The sequence below is a fragment of the Dendrobates tinctorius genome, unplaced genomic scaffold (genome assembly GCF_039654945.1).
Source record: "Dendrobates tinctorius isolate UK_male_01 unplaced genomic scaffold, ASM3965494v1 ptg000062l, whole genome shotgun sequence".
NCBI lineage: Eukaryota > Metazoa > Chordata > Amphibia > Anura > Dendrobatidae > Dendrobates > Dendrobates tinctorius.
The window spans coordinates 23342909-23358882 of record NW_027361730.1 but is presented as its reverse complement, the minus strand read 5'-3'; the positions used below and the strand labels follow the sequence as shown (position 1 = coordinate 23358882).

General features: G+C 47.7%; 1 protein-coding gene across 5 annotated transcripts in view; it reads right to left on the bottom strand.

Moving 5' to 3' along the window:
* Positions 1 to 15974, bottom strand: part of HERC1 (HECT and RLD domain containing E3 ubiquitin protein ligase family member 1) — a 341682-nt gene that overhangs the window by 124504 nt on the left and 201204 nt on the right. For 4 of the 5 annotated variants that reach the window (XM_073579381.1, XM_073579383.1, XM_073579382.1 and 1 more), the window contains exons 39-44: positions 8305 to 9053; positions 7136 to 7334; positions 6498 to 6658; positions 4976 to 5092; positions 3648 to 3855; positions 998 to 1122 (exon numbers count right to left, since the gene is read on the bottom strand). In XM_073579381.1, the coding sequence (XP_073435482.1) occupies positions 998 to 1122; positions 3648 to 3855; positions 4976 to 5092; positions 6498 to 6658; positions 7136 to 7334; positions 8305 to 9053 (1559 nt within the window). The remainder of the gene's footprint in view (positions 1 to 997; positions 1123 to 3647; positions 3856 to 4975; positions 5093 to 6497; positions 6659 to 7135; positions 7335 to 8304; positions 9054 to 15974) is intronic. The other variant, XM_073579385.1, reaches the window with a different exon arrangement.

The following is a 15974-nucleotide window of genomic DNA, read 5'->3' as shown; positions in this document are numbered from 1 at the left end:
AGTGAGTGGCCCCAGATAATGCTGCACAGTGAGTGGCTCCAGATAATGAGGACAGTGAGTGGCACCATCATGTTGCTGCTGCTGCCTCCGTTATAAAAAACAAACAAACTGTATACTCACCTCCTGCTGCCCGCTGCTCATCAGCGTTGCCGGCTCTGCAACAGGTGAATATGGATCCCCCCGTTCATACTCACCCCCTCCTGGCGCTCGTCTCTGCAGCGCAGCCCCTGCTTGTTCCATGTTCTCAGGCCCCTGCTCTTCCTGCTTCAGCGGTCACGTGGTACCGCTCATTAAACTTATGTATATGCGCATATTCATGAGTTTAATGAGCGGTACCACATAACCGCTAAAGCAGGAAGAGCAGGGGTCTGAGAACATGGAACAAACAGGAGGGCTGCAGAGGGGGTGAGTTTGATCTCTGAGACCTCCGAACCCCTCCCCCACCGGTATATGACTCGTATATAAGCCGAAATGGACTGAAAATCTCGGCTCATACATGGTATACAAGGTATTTTGGGACTTGTTTAAAATTATTTTTACAAGTGTTTTTTTTTTTTTTTTTACACTTTATTATATTGTCCCGGGGGGACATCACTGTCTTGTGTCAGATCGCTGATCTGACACTTAGAACAGCGCTGTGTCAGATCCGCAATCTGACAGGCGCCGCTGCAGGCTTCCTCATGCCTGCTTTCAGTCTCCTGCACTGAGAATTTGTAAGAATATATTTGTGTAAAAAGATGTAAAAGGGCAGTGTGTATATTGCTTCCCATTCCTCAAATGCAAGAAATATTTTAATTTGCTGTGGGATAATACCTTACATCAAAACACATTAACACAAATAAACTCAAAATCAATGACATTCTAGTAAAATGAGCGAGGTAGTAGAAAGAAAATATCAGTCCCCGACCAAAAAACATCATTGTACGTGTATTACGAAATATGACTAACGTTGCTGCTCAAAATAGGTGGGATGCTTCAAATGCAGTGGGTGACATACCCGCTCTCGCCAGCAGTGTTCTTGCTGCCAGATCAAACTTTTGCCTCCTAGTTACAGTGGATCTGCCTCTCGTCTGCTGTCCACTACTCGCTCCAGCATTTTCTGCTTGTTCCATGCTGTCTGGACTACAAGTCACAATACCAGATACAATTAGACCTCTTTTCACAGTGTTTTTGATCAACATTTTAAAATACATGTAAACGAAAAAAAAACAGGAACATGAAGCATGGAAGAGTCGATTGCCATCACCCCTGAGGGCGCTACATGAACACTTGATGGAAAAGACTCCGTTTCCAATCATCATACTGCACTCTTGGTCACCCAGCAATCTGCCAATCTGCAATCTCCAGATTCAAAAGAAGGAAACTTTTATGGATTAAACGTGCGCTGCCAGACCATCACTCCTCAAAAGTTGTGTGCTTAATACATTTATTTCCCTACGCGTTTCAAAGTTCAAAAACTTCTTCCTCAGGGGATGATATGTAGGTACATATCATCCCCTGAGGAAGAAGTTTTTGAACTTTGAAACGCGTAGGGAAATAAATGTATTAAGCACACAACTTGTGAGGAGTGATGGTCTGGCAGCGCACGTTTAATCCATAAAAGTTTACTTCTTTTGAATCTGAAGTTTTATGGCCACAGCGTGGTCATTTGGATGTGCAGCAAACCGACCTTGTTTCCTTTATGCCAGATACTCTCCTGCAGAGGGTGAGTATAACTAATTGTTCTATATATTTTTGTTTTCTCGGGTAAGACCCTATTGCGCTCTTTGTCTTTCAGCTTCTATTAATCTGCAATCTCCAACACGGGTATACACCACCAGCTGTCTGGTATAAGACTATGCAATCATATCTGAGCATTTTTCCTAGGGGCCCTGTTTCCAGATCATCATGCTAATCCTTCCTGCTATTTCTTGGCAGCACACTCATTTTTACATTCATTTTGGTACCCATACTGATTCTGTCTGTATTACATCAGCTCTCTGTTTTATGAACACAACTGTTAAGTCTCCTTGTGTTTTTCCCCTCTTTTTCTTTCCTACAAGTCTTCCCTTTTAATTATTTTGTCCCACAAAAATACTGGAGTGTAGCCATTGATAAATTCCCATCCCTGTATGTAGAAGTTTCTATATTTTTCTAGAAACTAATATCGGACTGCATTTAGCCCACCCCAAAATATAGTGAAACAATGCTACACTGACAATGCAGCCTAAAGGACACTGCAATGTATGCAGAAAAAAAAAAAAAAAAGGTTTACAGTGGCTTGCCAAAGTATTGACCCCCCTTGGATTTTTACCTAGTTTGCTACATTACAACCCATGTTTAAATATTTTTGTAATCTGATTTGTGTGCGATACATCACCAATAAATAGTGTAAGTTGGTGGAGTGAAGTGAGAAAAATATAGGCAGAGATTAAATTTATGGGATCAAATAACTAAAAATGAGCATGTGCATATGTATTCACCCTTTTGCTATAAAGCCCCTAAAAATTTCTAGTGCAAGCTATTATCTGCATAAGTCACATGCTTAGTGAAAGGAAGTCCACCTGTGTGCATCTATGTGTCACGTGGTCTGTCAGTATATACACACCTTTTCTGAAAGGCCACAGAGGCTGCAACACCGTTACGCAAGAGGCATCACTAACCAAACACCACCACGTAGACCAAGGAGATCTCCAAACAAGTCAGGGACAAAGTTGTTGAGAAGTACATACAAGTCAGGGTTGGGTTATAAAAAAATATTCCAATTTCTGATGATCCCCTGGAGCACCATCAAATCAATGATCATCAAATGGAAAGAACATGGTACCACAACAAACCTGACAAGACTGACAAGAGAGCAGCGCTCACCAAAACTCTTAGTCCGGGCAAAAAGGGCAATTATCAGAGAGGTAGCACAGAGACCAAAGGTAACCCTGAAGGAGATGCACAGTTCCCCAGCAGAGACTGAAGCATCTGTACATACAACCACAATAAGCTGTACACTGCATAGAGGTGGATTTATGGAAGAGTGGGCAGAAAAAAGCCTTTACTTACACAGAAAACTAGGGCTCATTTAAGTTTGCCAAAAGACATGTGGGAGACTCCCCAAATGAATGGAGGAAGGTGCTGTGGTCAGACTACACCAAAATTCAACTTTTTGGCCACCAAGGTAAATGCTATGTCTGGTGCCAAACCAATACATCTCATTACCATAAGAACACCATCCACACAGTGAAACATGGTGGTGGCAGTATCATGCGGTGGGGATGTTTTCGGCAGAAAGGACAAGGAAAATGGTCCGAGTTGAGGAGAACATGGATAGTGTGAAATTCAGGGATATTTGTGAGCAAAACCTGTTTCACTCTGTCAGTGATCTGAGAATGGGATGGAGGTTCACCTTCCAAAAAGACAATGACCCAAAGTGTACTGCTAAAGCAACCCTCGAGTGGTGTAAGGGGAAATGTGTAAATGGTTTGGAGTGGTCTAGTCAAAACCTAGAGCTTAAATTAAGAATCTGTGGTCAGACTTGAAGATTGTTGTTCACTAGAGGAAGCCATTTAACTTGAAGGAGCTGGAGCAAGCACAACACAAAAAATGCCAAGGGGGTGAATACTTTCGCAAGCCACTATAGCATTCATCCAGTATTCTCCTAAGTGTACATAAATTACCTCTCACAAAAGCATTCTTCCAATTCTGGGTTATCTGAAGAGGAAATGTCTCCTGTGAAAACCTCATTGGCTTTACCCCCTGCACCTGAAATAGCACCACCTTGGCACTGTTCACTAGCTCTGCCAGAGTATCTTTCCTCATCATCAGGATGTTCTATCATCCACATTGCCAATACAGTAATATTCTGGGGGTCAGCCTCTCGAGCACCTGGAAAAGCACAAACAGGAAATCAAGGAATACAGATTTTAGAGTATTAGAGAATGTTACACTTTATGATGGAAATAACTTTAAAGATTAATAACCAGCTTAAAATAATTAAAGATTATGTTAAAGAACAGAGCAAAACATGTAGTCATAGTAGCAGCAGACCATGCCTAGAGAGAAGATTTTTATCTGTCACTGATAAAGTGACAAAGCCTAAGGGTGCCGTCATACTAATCGATGCACCAGCGATCCCGACAACGATACGACCTTGTCAGGATCGCTGGTGCCTCGCTACATGATCGCTGGTGAGTTGCCAAACAGGCAGCTTCACCAGCGATCCGGACCAGCGAGGACGCTGGAATCCAAGGTAAATATCTGGTAACTAAACGCGTGCGCCACTTAGTTACCCGCTGTGTACCTTGGATACCAGCTCCCAGCGCGAGCACGCTGGTATCCAGGGTACACAGCGGGTAACTAAGCAACGCAAGCGCTTAGTTACCCGATATTTACCTTGGATACTAGCTCCCAGCGTCTGTTTACAGCGCTGGGAGCTCGCTGATCGTTGGTCTCCCGCTGCCACGCGATGCGTGCTGGCCAGCGGGAGACCAATGATCAAAAAATGGCCCAGGACACTCCTGCACGATCAGCAATACCTGGCAGGGGGCCGGTCGCTGATGCATGTCACACACAGCAAGATCGCTGGTGAGATCGCTGTTGCGTCACAAAATCAGCGATCTCGCTGTGTGTGACGGAGCCTTAAAAAAGCACTCCGGCATTGTTACATTGCCCCCTTTGATATCAACCATTAGTGTATGCAGAGTGTATTAAAATATTGACCCATTGCGGTCTCCTGTCGTTTCCAGCTCTGCTCCGGTGCTCTCCTGCATCATGTGACCATGGCTGTAATGTAAGGACCGAAGAGGTGTTGGAAACGGCAGAGGACAGTAATTGTTACATTTTTTATTACACTCGCTACACACAAACTAATGATTGGCAACAGATGTGGCAATAAAAACATCGCCATAGTGCTCCTTCCCAAATTAATTTAAATATCACATATATAGATCAGAAAACGTCAGAATGGCACAAGAAAAAAAAAAAAAACACCAAAAAGGACAATTACCAGTAGCTTCCATGGCTTTCTTGATCTGTCTTATGGAGAAGCCCATTTCTAGTAAAGGTACAACCACAGCAGGAGGTGGGGGAGATGTAGAGAGGCGACTACTGGGATCTGACAGAGCTGTGAAGACAAATAATACATTAAAATCAACCAAGGCTACAAATACTCGTAAAAGCATCAATACAAAAAGGAATACGTGAACTGAATATTAGTCTCATTATTATTGAAGGGGTTTTTTTGGTACATTTTGTAAGTGAAAAAAAATCAATCTTAAAAAGTCAGGGAAACTACAAAAATCTCTGCATAATTATCTTCTTTCAGACAATAAACTGAATTAAAATCATGTACAGAACTCTGCACTCCAGATATGCAGCTTACAATAAAAATACTTTCATTCTCGAAATCCAGTGGGACGAGAGGGAGGGACGAGAGGGAGGGACGAGAGGGAGGGACGAGAGGGAGGGACGAGAGGGAGGGACGAGAGGGAGGGACGAGAGGGAGGGACGAGAGGGAGGGACGAGAGGGAGGAGAAGTAGGAGAGGGAGGAGGAGGAGAGGGAGTAGAAGTAGGAGTTCGGAGGAGGAGGAGAGGGAGTAGAAGTAGGAAAGGGAGGAGGAGGAGGAGAGGGAGAGGGAGGAGGGGGAGAGGGAGGAGCTTTTTATTCACAATGAGTTTCATTGGCGCATCTTTTTTTTTCCACTAGAAAAAGACAAGATGCCGCTATGGCGTGGAAACGCATTGTGAATAAAAAGCCATTTCCTCATCATAATTTCTGAAGAAATGATTTACTCCAGCATCACAGCCCACCTTCGTGTTTATCCAACTACATGGATTTGTCACTGGATTGTTAGAATTAAAACAATTTTCACTGTAAACTGCGTATTTGTAGTGTGGAGTTATTTTTTTTATATATATTAAGGGGAGGAATCCTACTTGAAATGCCAACTGTATGGTGTTGGTAGGTGTTCATGGCTAAACTTGGTCAATATTCCCCCTCTTAAGTCACTTATTGCTTTTTTGGTCTTATTTTAAAGAGGTTGCCCGACACAGATTAAAAATCTTTTAAGCCTTAAAATATAAAAAAAAATAAAAAATGGAGGCACATTCGCCTACCACCAGCCCCACTGATCCAGAGCTGGCTACCCAGAGGAAGCCCTGACTCGGATGTCTGTTTCATTTGAAAGTCACAGGAATTCTGAAAACTGATTTGGCTGCAACGGTCAGGTGATTAGAAGCCCAAGAGTGGATGGATCTCTAATGACATGCTCTTCCAGTCACCTGACCGCTGCAGCCAATCACAGGCTTCAGCAGACCTGTGATTTTCAAGTGGTGCAGACATCACCTCCTACGTTTTCCTCTGTCTATTTCTCTGAAACGCCCCAGTGCATCAGTATAAATCATATATGCTTTTAGCAATGAAGTATCTGATTCCTGCTGCCTGTTTTTCAGGCAGTATGTGTAATGAAATAGGTTCCCATTACAAGGCAGATTGTCGCATGCATGATATCGTTAATTGTGCACTCACCGGTACGGTTGGTATGTCTTGATGGCTGAGAGTCAGGAGATGTCAGGCTCTGTCTTCTTCCCACTTCATCTGTGGGTGATGTGGGCAGTGATGTGATTGGAGGGGTCTGTGCCCGACGGGTGGGCAGTACTGTTGTTGTTGGGTAGCTTGAAAACATTTGCCTAAAAGAGGAAACGTAAAGGTATATGAAATATCTAAGTATTCCTGACAGTCAGTCAAGTGGATGTCTTGGAGGGCCCAAGTCGCAAGGTTACATCTAGCCAAGAGAAACATCTACATGGACTTTGTATGTTCTCCCTGTGCCTCTAAGATTCTTCAGTCCTCTGCTTTCCTTCCACGCTCCAAAACGACATTGATCAGTTCATTGGCATCCTATGAAGCCAAACTAACAAATTAGGGGTGGATGGTAGCCAATTAGGGCACAGGGCTCAGTTGGCAGAGTCAGGCTACTGTATTCTTGTGTAAAGGCTATGTAAGGCATGTAGTGTGAACCGAGGTGACCATGAAATGGTGGAACAAGGAGAGGTATTCACATTTCATATGATCACTATAATAAAATGTAGAGAAGCTCCTTAGCACATCTGGACCACTGAAATGAGAAATAATCTATTTTTATAGGTAATGAATGTGTAGAGTACCTCAGCAAGCTGAGAGGCATAACTCCAGGAGACTCAGATGCTGGCACGGTTTCAGTGTCAGTGACAGGAGTGGTAGCAGTGGTAGTATCTTCAAGTGAGCTGCTCATAAAAGACGTTGTGCTGGATGCCGATGGGCTCGTGGTAACTGGCGTCTGAGCTTGTTGAACTTGATCATTATCCTCAGCTTGTTGGTCTATGTCTGGAGGGAAGACAGACATAATGCACCAAATAACAGTCACTTAACTGCGACAAAAAAAATTCCAAACCAAAAACCTCAAAAGGCAGCAAGTTACCCCCATTCATTAGGATAGGATAAAACTTGCCAATTACTGGCACCTTCAATGATCCTGATATTTGCAAGCCTGTCATGAGCGGAGGTGCACATAGTCCCATTCACTGTCTATGAGACTGACAGATCGGGTAGAGTACAGCGCTCAGCAATTTGCCACAATCCCATGGATAATGACGCAATTCAGGATGAGACTGCAGGAGTCCCAAACCCGGGGTTCCATGTAATCACTTCCAGGATCGCTGAGGGGTTCCATCAATGGGCACCCAGGAATCGTCAAATTATCCTTATCCTATGGATATTGGAATTTTATTTTATTTTATTTTGCAATAACTCTTAAGACATATGACTGTACATGAAACGTTCATGTCTATTCTGATTGCAAATTTACAAAACAATATTTTTCGCTATAAAGCCCTGGTAGTTAGGGGTATAACAAGCAAAATAAACGCAATCAGCAGAATATTATGCACAATCAAAAGGAGTACATTTGTATCCGGTTTATTACCATAGCAGTAATAGCAGTTAGTAGTAGCAATAGTAGTAGCAGTTATTACCATATGCAGCAAATCCAAAGTGAAACCACAACCAAATACGTAGAGTTGTACATGTGGTTTTCTTATGGATTTTATCCTATGCACTGCACTTCCCTTTAAAGGGGCTAAATGAGTATAAATTCTAATAATTCTAGGCTATTTTTATTTTTGCGAGCTATGTTAAGGTTTACATACACTTTGACACTTGTTAGTGGTATAATCTAGCTAACAATACCCTGCACACCATTAAAAAAAAGCTATACTTTGTAAAGAAAAGTGAAAAAAACAAACAAACAACGACTGCTATACAAACAATGCTATAGAGCATAATCTCTGTGGCATACCTTGTCTAAGTCTGCTGCCAAATTGCTCTTCCAGTAGTCCATGTACCACCAGCTTATAAATCATGGCTTGTGCTCTCTCCAAATCAGCCAGTCCCAATGCCCTTTTTATGGGTGATCTCATAACAGCCCTCTTCACCATGTGACGCATCAAAAATTGCAGGGCAGCTCTCATCTCTACATCCTCATGTATGACGGGAGAGCTCGCGCAATCTGAATTGTGTCCATTTTCGGCCAGTACCTTTGGAATAAGAAGCAGCTCAGCATATTTACTGCAGCTTAACAGTGCTCCTAGGGATTTCATGGCTCCTAAATTTATGTAGGATAATTGAACAGCCCTGATTTCAGATTGGGCAACATCATGGCTCCTTGAGAGGTGGTCGTGACTTTTACGTTTCCCATCAATAGAATGATGTTGATCACTGGCTGGAGTTTCAGTGAGTAGTGTAATAGATTCGTTTTCGGATTTAGAAACTATGTTGCTAATTGTTTTCTCCTCTGTTGCCCGTTCTATCGATTCCACGTCGCCCTTCTGCTCGGGGTCTCCCTTCTCTTCGGATTCATGACGGTGTCTCTTTTCGTGGCGTTTAGCACCAGATTTGCCAGGATCTTCGTGGATGCCTGTCAGGTATGTAAGGTCAAGCAGTGTAGAGGCAGTCAGCCCACGGAAACGAGCCACATCGAAGGGAGGGGGGTCACAAGGCTCCAAATTGTAGAGAGGAGTGTCACTAGGCGACCAAAAAGTTGGGAAGCTTTGGTTGAGAAAAAAATCAGAACGACATAGGAAAAGGCAAGTGAGGGACAGACAAGAGGAGAGTACAGGAGATAATGTTGAAAATTGACAAGTCATTTATAGCGAGCATTCATGAGTAAATATAGGGTCTTCTTTAGGAAAACTACTATAGAACGTGGAGATTTGCCTATAGCAACCATTCAGATTGCGAGGTTCATGGTCCAGTTACCACACACTGTCACAGCTGCTATGGACAAAACCTTCACTTTTCTGAGGATTAGATACACATTTATTTGACTTAAAAGAAACAAAAAAAAAAAACAGGATTTTTGGGTTGCTTACCGTAAAATCTGTTTCTCGGAGCCTTCATTGGGGGACACAGAGACCTTGGGTGTATGCTGCTGCCACTAGGAGGCTGACACTATGCACAAAAAAAGTTAGCTCCTCCTCCGCAGTGTACACCCCACCGACCGGCAGAGAATTCCTCAGTTAGTGAGAAAGCAGTAGGAGAAGTAACAGAATAGGTTGACAACATAAACAACTCAACTGTAACCATTCAACCAAAGTAAGAACAGGAGCTGTAAAACATGGGAGGGTGCTGTGTCCCCCAATGAAGGCTCCGAGAAACAGATTTTACGGTAAGCAACCCAAAAATCCTGTTTTCTCGTTCGCCTTATTGGGGGACACAGAGACCTTGGGACGTCCCAAAGCAGTCCCTGGGGTGGGAAACAAACTTCCATCAGGCCAGCGGACTCACCACCGCTGCCTGCAGAATCCGTCTACCTAGGCTGGCGTCCGCCGAAGCGTAGGTGTGGACTCTGTAGAATTTCACAAACGTGTGAACCGATGACCATGTTGCAGCTTTGCAAAGCTGCAGTGCGGAAGCTCTGTGGCGCACCGCCCAGGAGGCACCCACTGCTCGAGTAGAGTGGGCCCTGATACTCGGAGGGGCTCCGCGACGCTTAACACGGTAGGCTTCCAGGATAGCCGATCTGATCCAGCGAGCAATGGTGGCTTTTGACGCCGGGTGACCTTTCCGCGCTCCATCAGGGATAATGAAAAGAGACTCTGTCTTTCGCAGGGAAGTCGTCCTAGACAGATAGACTCTTACCGCCCTAACCAGGTCCAGCTTGTTCAAGGACCGCTCTCGGGGATGAGTTGGATTCGGACAAAGGGACGGTAGCACGATATCCTCGTTGAGGTGAAACGAGGACACCACCTTCGGAAGAAACGAGGGCGGAGGCCGCAGAACTACCTTATCCTGGTGGAGAACCAGAAAGGGAGAGCGGCACGAAAGAGCTGCCAATTCCGACACGCGCCGGACGGAGGTGATGGCCACCAGAAAGGCTACCTTCCAAGAAAGGAGAGAAAGGGAAATATCCCTGAGGGGTTCAAAGGGCGGACCTTGCAGAACCTCAAGAACCAGATTAAGATCCCATGGATCCACGGGCGCCCGGTACGGCGGGACCGTGTGAGCCACGCCCTGAAGAAAGGTCTTAACCTGAGGACGGGAAGCCAACGTTTTCTGAAACAGAATGGACAGCGCCGAAACTTGACCCTTCAGGGAACTGAGGGCAAGCCCCGCATCCAATACTGCCTGAAGAAACGCTAGGACTGAAGGGAGCGAAAAGGACATGGGCGCGACGTCATTGGTCTCACACCAAGTGAAATAGGCCTTCCAAGTACGGTAGTAAATCTTGGAAGATGATGGCTTTCTGGCTCGGATCATGGTCTGAATTACGTGGTCGGAAAATCCTGCTTGTTTCAGAACCTCGGTCTCAACAGCCACGCCGTTAAATTGAGCGGCCGAGAATTGGGGTGGCAAATCGGACCCTGAGACAGCAGATCTGTTCTGTCTGGAAGCTTCCAGGGGGCGTCCGCGAGAAGGTTGACAATGTCCGCGAACCAAGACCTTCTGGGCCAATTCGGGGCGATGAGAATGACCGGAAGTCCTTCTGCCTTGATCTTCTTCAACAGCTTGGGAAGAAGAGGCAGAGGAGGGAACAGGTAGGGAAGTTCGAACTGGGACCAAGGAACGGCCAGGGCGTCGGCGCCCACTGCCAGAGGGTCCCGAGACCTGGACACGAATTGTGGGACTTTCCTGTTGAGGCGAGACGCCATGAGGTCTACATCCGGGGTTCCCCACCGAAGGCAGAGCAGATGAAACACTTCCGGATGTAGGGACCATTCTCCCGCCGCGAGACCCTCGCGGCTGAGAAAATCGGCGGCCCAGTTGTCTACGCCGGGAATGTGAACCGCGGAAATTGTCGGAACGGAAATCTCCGCCCAACGAAGAATCTTGGACACCTCCGCCAGGGCTGAAACACTCCGTGTTCCCCCTTGGCGGTTGACATATGCCACCGCTGTGGCGTTGTCTGTCTGAATCCGTACCGGCAGTCCCTTGAGGAGCCTTTCCCAGTGGACCAGAGCAAGATGGATCGCTCGAATCTCCAGAACGTTGATTGGTAGCGCTGATTCCCGATCCGACCATCGACCCTGAACAGTGTGGTTGCGGAACACAGCACCCCAACCGAGGAGACTGGCATCTGTGGTTACTATCTGCCAGTGAATGGGAAGGAAGGATCGACCCGATAGAATGAGAGGTGACGACAACCACCAGTTGAGAGACCGCTTGATCCGGTAAGAAAGATGGACAGGGCGATCCAGGGACCGAGGCGACCTGTTCCACTTCGACAGAATGGCCTGCTGGAGAGGCCTGGCGTAAAATTGGGCAAAGGGAACTGCCTCTATCGCCGCGACCATCTTTCCCAGGACCCTCATGGCTGTACGGAGGGATGGGAATTGCGAGGTCTGCAGCGATCGTACTTCCTGCTGCAGAGAGAGAATCTTTTCTTGTGGGAGAAAGACCCTTGACCGATGAGTGTCGAACAGAAGACCTAGAAAGACCAGGCGTTGGGTAGGAACCAGACAGGACTTTTTCCTGTTGACGATCCACCCGAAATTGGAAAGAGTGTCCAGGACAATTGACAAACTTTGGTGAGCCTGTTGGAATGAGGGAGCCTTGATCAGAATATCGTCTAGGTACGGGAAAAGAACGAGGCCTCTGACTCTCAACAAAGCCATCAACGCAGCCATGATCTTCGTGAAGACTCTGGGAGCGGTGGCAAGACCGAAGGGCAGTGCGACAAACTGGTAGTGGTGCTGTCGAATCGCAAAGCGCAGGAACTTTTGATGTCCGGAGAAAATTGGAACATGTAAATAGGCATCTTGGATGTCTATTGAGCACATGAACTCCTGCTCCTCCATGGAGGCGATGACCGAGCGAAGCGACTCCATGCGGAAGTGGCGAAGGCGGACCCTCTTGTTGAGCAGCTTGAGATCCAAGATGGGTCGAACTGCGCCGTCTTTTTTCGGCACTACAAACAGGTTCGAGTAGAACCCCGTGAAGCGCTCCGATTCGGGAACGGGCACAATCACCCCGGAACTGAGGAGAGCAGCGATAGCTGTAGAGAACCCCGGGATCAAGGCTGGATCCTTTGGAGGCCGGGATTCGAAGAAACGATCCCGTGGGAGAGAGACGAACTCTATCTTGTATCCTGAGGATACGACCTCCCTGACCCAGGCGTCCTCCACGGCGGCCAGCCAAACGTCCCTGAAGGAAAGAAGTCGACCTCCCAATTGGAAAGGCCCCTCGCGTGCCCGATGATAGTCATGCTGAAGTAGACCGTCCAGATCTAGATCTGAACGGTCTGCCCTGGGAGGAGTGGGGTCGCCAGGAAGGAGTGGGTCTGAAGGAAACTTTCTTTCTCTCCTGGCGAGCCTGCAGTCTCTGTTGGCTGGAGGAGTTGTCCGCCGTATTGAAACGGCGGAAAGTCCGAAAGGGTCGAAACTGACGCCTTAGTGGGGGTCTGCGAGGCTTGGACTGAGGGAGGAGTGAACTCGTGCCTCCGGTGGCGTCCTTAATAATCTGGTCCAATTGGGACCCAAAGAGGCGCACCCCCCTGAAAGGGCAGGTTAGTGAGGGACTTTTTTGAAGACAAGTCCGCTTGCCATGCCTTTAGCCAAATTGTACGTCGAATTGCAATAACGTTGCTTGACGCCTGAACTGCACAGGATGCAGCATCCAAGGAAGCGGAGAGAAGATAGTCCCCAGCATGGGTGATCTGATTGGCGAGATTGGCCAAATACTCCGGTTGCGCCTTATCTAAGATGCCCTGCCGAAGGTCGTCTGCCCACGTGGCTATGGTCTTTGCTGTCCAGGATGAAGCAAAGATTGGACACACCGCCGCTGAAGCCGCTTCAAAGGCAGACTTCGCCAGGGATTCTACAATCCTGTCATTAGAATCCTTTAGGGACGCCACGCCTGAAAGCGGGAGAACCGTGTTATTGGATAGCCTGGATACGGGCGGATCGACCGAGGGAGAGGCCGACCAGTTGTCCGTGAGCTCTTTAGCAAATGGGTAGAGTATGCCGAGACGTTTTCCTCTTTGAAAGCGTCTGGTCGGATCCTCTCTTTCCTTGGTAAAAATTTTCCCAAACTGGGAATGGAAAGGAAAAACCCTGGAGGGAGTTTCTGCCCGTCTGAACGAAACCTCCTGATCTGAGGATTTCGCAGGGGAGTCAGCAATATCGAAGGTATGATGGATCGCAGCAATGAGGTCCTGCACTGTGACCTTCATGCTTGCATCCTGGTCTGAATCCAGCTCTAAAATCCCCTCAGATGACCTGTCCGAAAGCGCTTCTCCTGACTCGGGAGAGGAGGCCCGAGAGGGAGGCTGGTGAGAAGGGCTATGCGGTGAGATGGGACTAGGAGAGGATTCCGGCTGGGAATCTTGCCTGGGTCTTTTGCGACTACCGCTGGCTGATTCAGATGGAACAATTTGGGACCTGCTTGGCCCTGCTGAAGAGTCCAGGGGCAACTTATCAAGAACGGCCACCAGGGACTGAGACACCCTGGTGAGGTTTGCCACTGATTGAGATAGCGAGGAGGCCCAGCCAGGCATGGGGGGCTCACTCTCACCTGGGGCCGAAGATGGCTCCTGGACGGCGTCAGGCTGAATTGGATTGCTACAATCCAGGCAGAGGGGAGTGGACTGGCCTGAGGGAAGTTTGCGATTGCACAAAGAACATGCAAAGTACTTGACTAAAGTGCAGGGGGGGGGCGGTAGAGCGGGTACGATCAGACTTAGACATAGTGAAAAGCTGAGGTAATGCCGGAAGGTTGGGGGACAGAGGGCGGAGAAGGGTCAGTCTGAGTGCAGAGCTACTCACGGTCCGGTGTCCCCAGAAGCGATGCTCTGCGACCTGTCAGTGGATGCAGGTCAGAGCGAAATCCTGCCGACAGCCCTCCTGACAAAAAACCAGCTGGAGAAGATGATGTCCAGTGAGGAGTTGGTGCCCGGCTAACAGGCTGGGAAAATGGCGCCGTCCTGAGAAAAAGCGCGCCTTAGGAGAGGAGGAAGGGCGGAGCACCACGCAGGGTTAATGATTCACCGCCCTCTAGCCAATGACAGGCTGGGCAGGTGAAGGACAGGCGGTGGGAGGGCCTGGGAAGAGCGGGAGAGAAGCCCGCTTAGAAGAAAGGGGCGGGGGGCGTGGCCGCGAAGCAGCGGTAGGCCCGAACTGAAGCCGGGGCCTAAATTAGTTGCGGCGGCCGCCTGTCAGCAGGGGGTCGGCGCGGAGGTCCGAAAAAGAGGGACGCCGCAGACGCAAGTCGCTCCCAATAGGGAAAAAAAAAAAAAAAACAAAAAAAAAAAACCCTGTGCTCCCTGTCCCCAGAAAGGGGGGAGGGAAGGGGGGGGGATGTCCGGCAACATTGAGCTGCCTATAGCCTTGTGGCGACTGCGAGCGACCGCAGCGCCTACAACCGGGGTCCCCTGTGCCATTGAAGAGGTGACCGTCGGGAATGGGCAGCCAGGAAAATAAATATGAAGCCGGGGCCTAATACTCACCCATCCACGATCCGTTACCTGTCTGAAGAAGTCTTTGCGTCTCATCCAACCGACAGGCTCTGGTAGGCGAGTGGGAGGGAGACTGGCGACAAGGACCCCTGGAGTCGCTGGCACGTCTTGGTGTCGGCGTCCGTCTGGCTGGTCCTGCCGCGGAGAACTGCAAGGATACGGGGTGGCAGTACACGCCGTACTTGCAGACTCCATGTGGGAGTACAGATGTGACTTTTCACTCTGTATCCCTCCGTAGAACCTGAAAAGGAACGACGCACGACGAGGTAGATATGGGTCTAATAAAAGACCCGTGTCCACCTCCTACTGACACCAAGCTAAACTGAGGAATTCTCTGCCGGTTGGTGGGGTGTACACTGCGGAGGAGGAGCTAACTTTTTTGTGCATAGTGTCAGCCTCCTAGTGGCAGCAGCATACACCCAAGGTCTCTGTGTCCCCCAATAAGGCGAACAAGAAAAGAACAATTAAACTCCATAGCATACGCAGCAGAGGACAGACTAGAGGGCAGGATACATCACAGGACATTACGATGGACGAAGCAAAGATGAAGAAGAGGTAATTATGGAACAATACAGTCATTTAGTACAAAAGGAGAGCGGTGTATCATCAATACATCCAGAAATTTCACTTATATCGTCATCTGTAGCCTACAGGTCCCTATACACATTAGAAGATGAACGTTGGCTGAACCCGCCTGTATCGATGGGTTCAGCCTATAGTCTAACGTGTATGAGGTCTCCCTGATAGATGATGGCAGGGGACAGAAGAATCCGACATGTTTGGTGTCAGACTGTCCATTTATATTGTTTCTAGAAAGAGTCTGGAAACGGGGCTCTCATAGAAAACACAGAAGCGTGTAGCAGAAAGAGCGTTCCTGTGTATTCCCGGGAGATTCGGGAGAGATAGCGTTCGAGTGAACGATCAGTCAAACCATCGTTTGGTTCGGCAATTCGCTAAAGTGTAAGGGGAGGGGGTTTGAGAGTTAAAATAACAGAACAGTCATGATTAGTGTTTTCCCC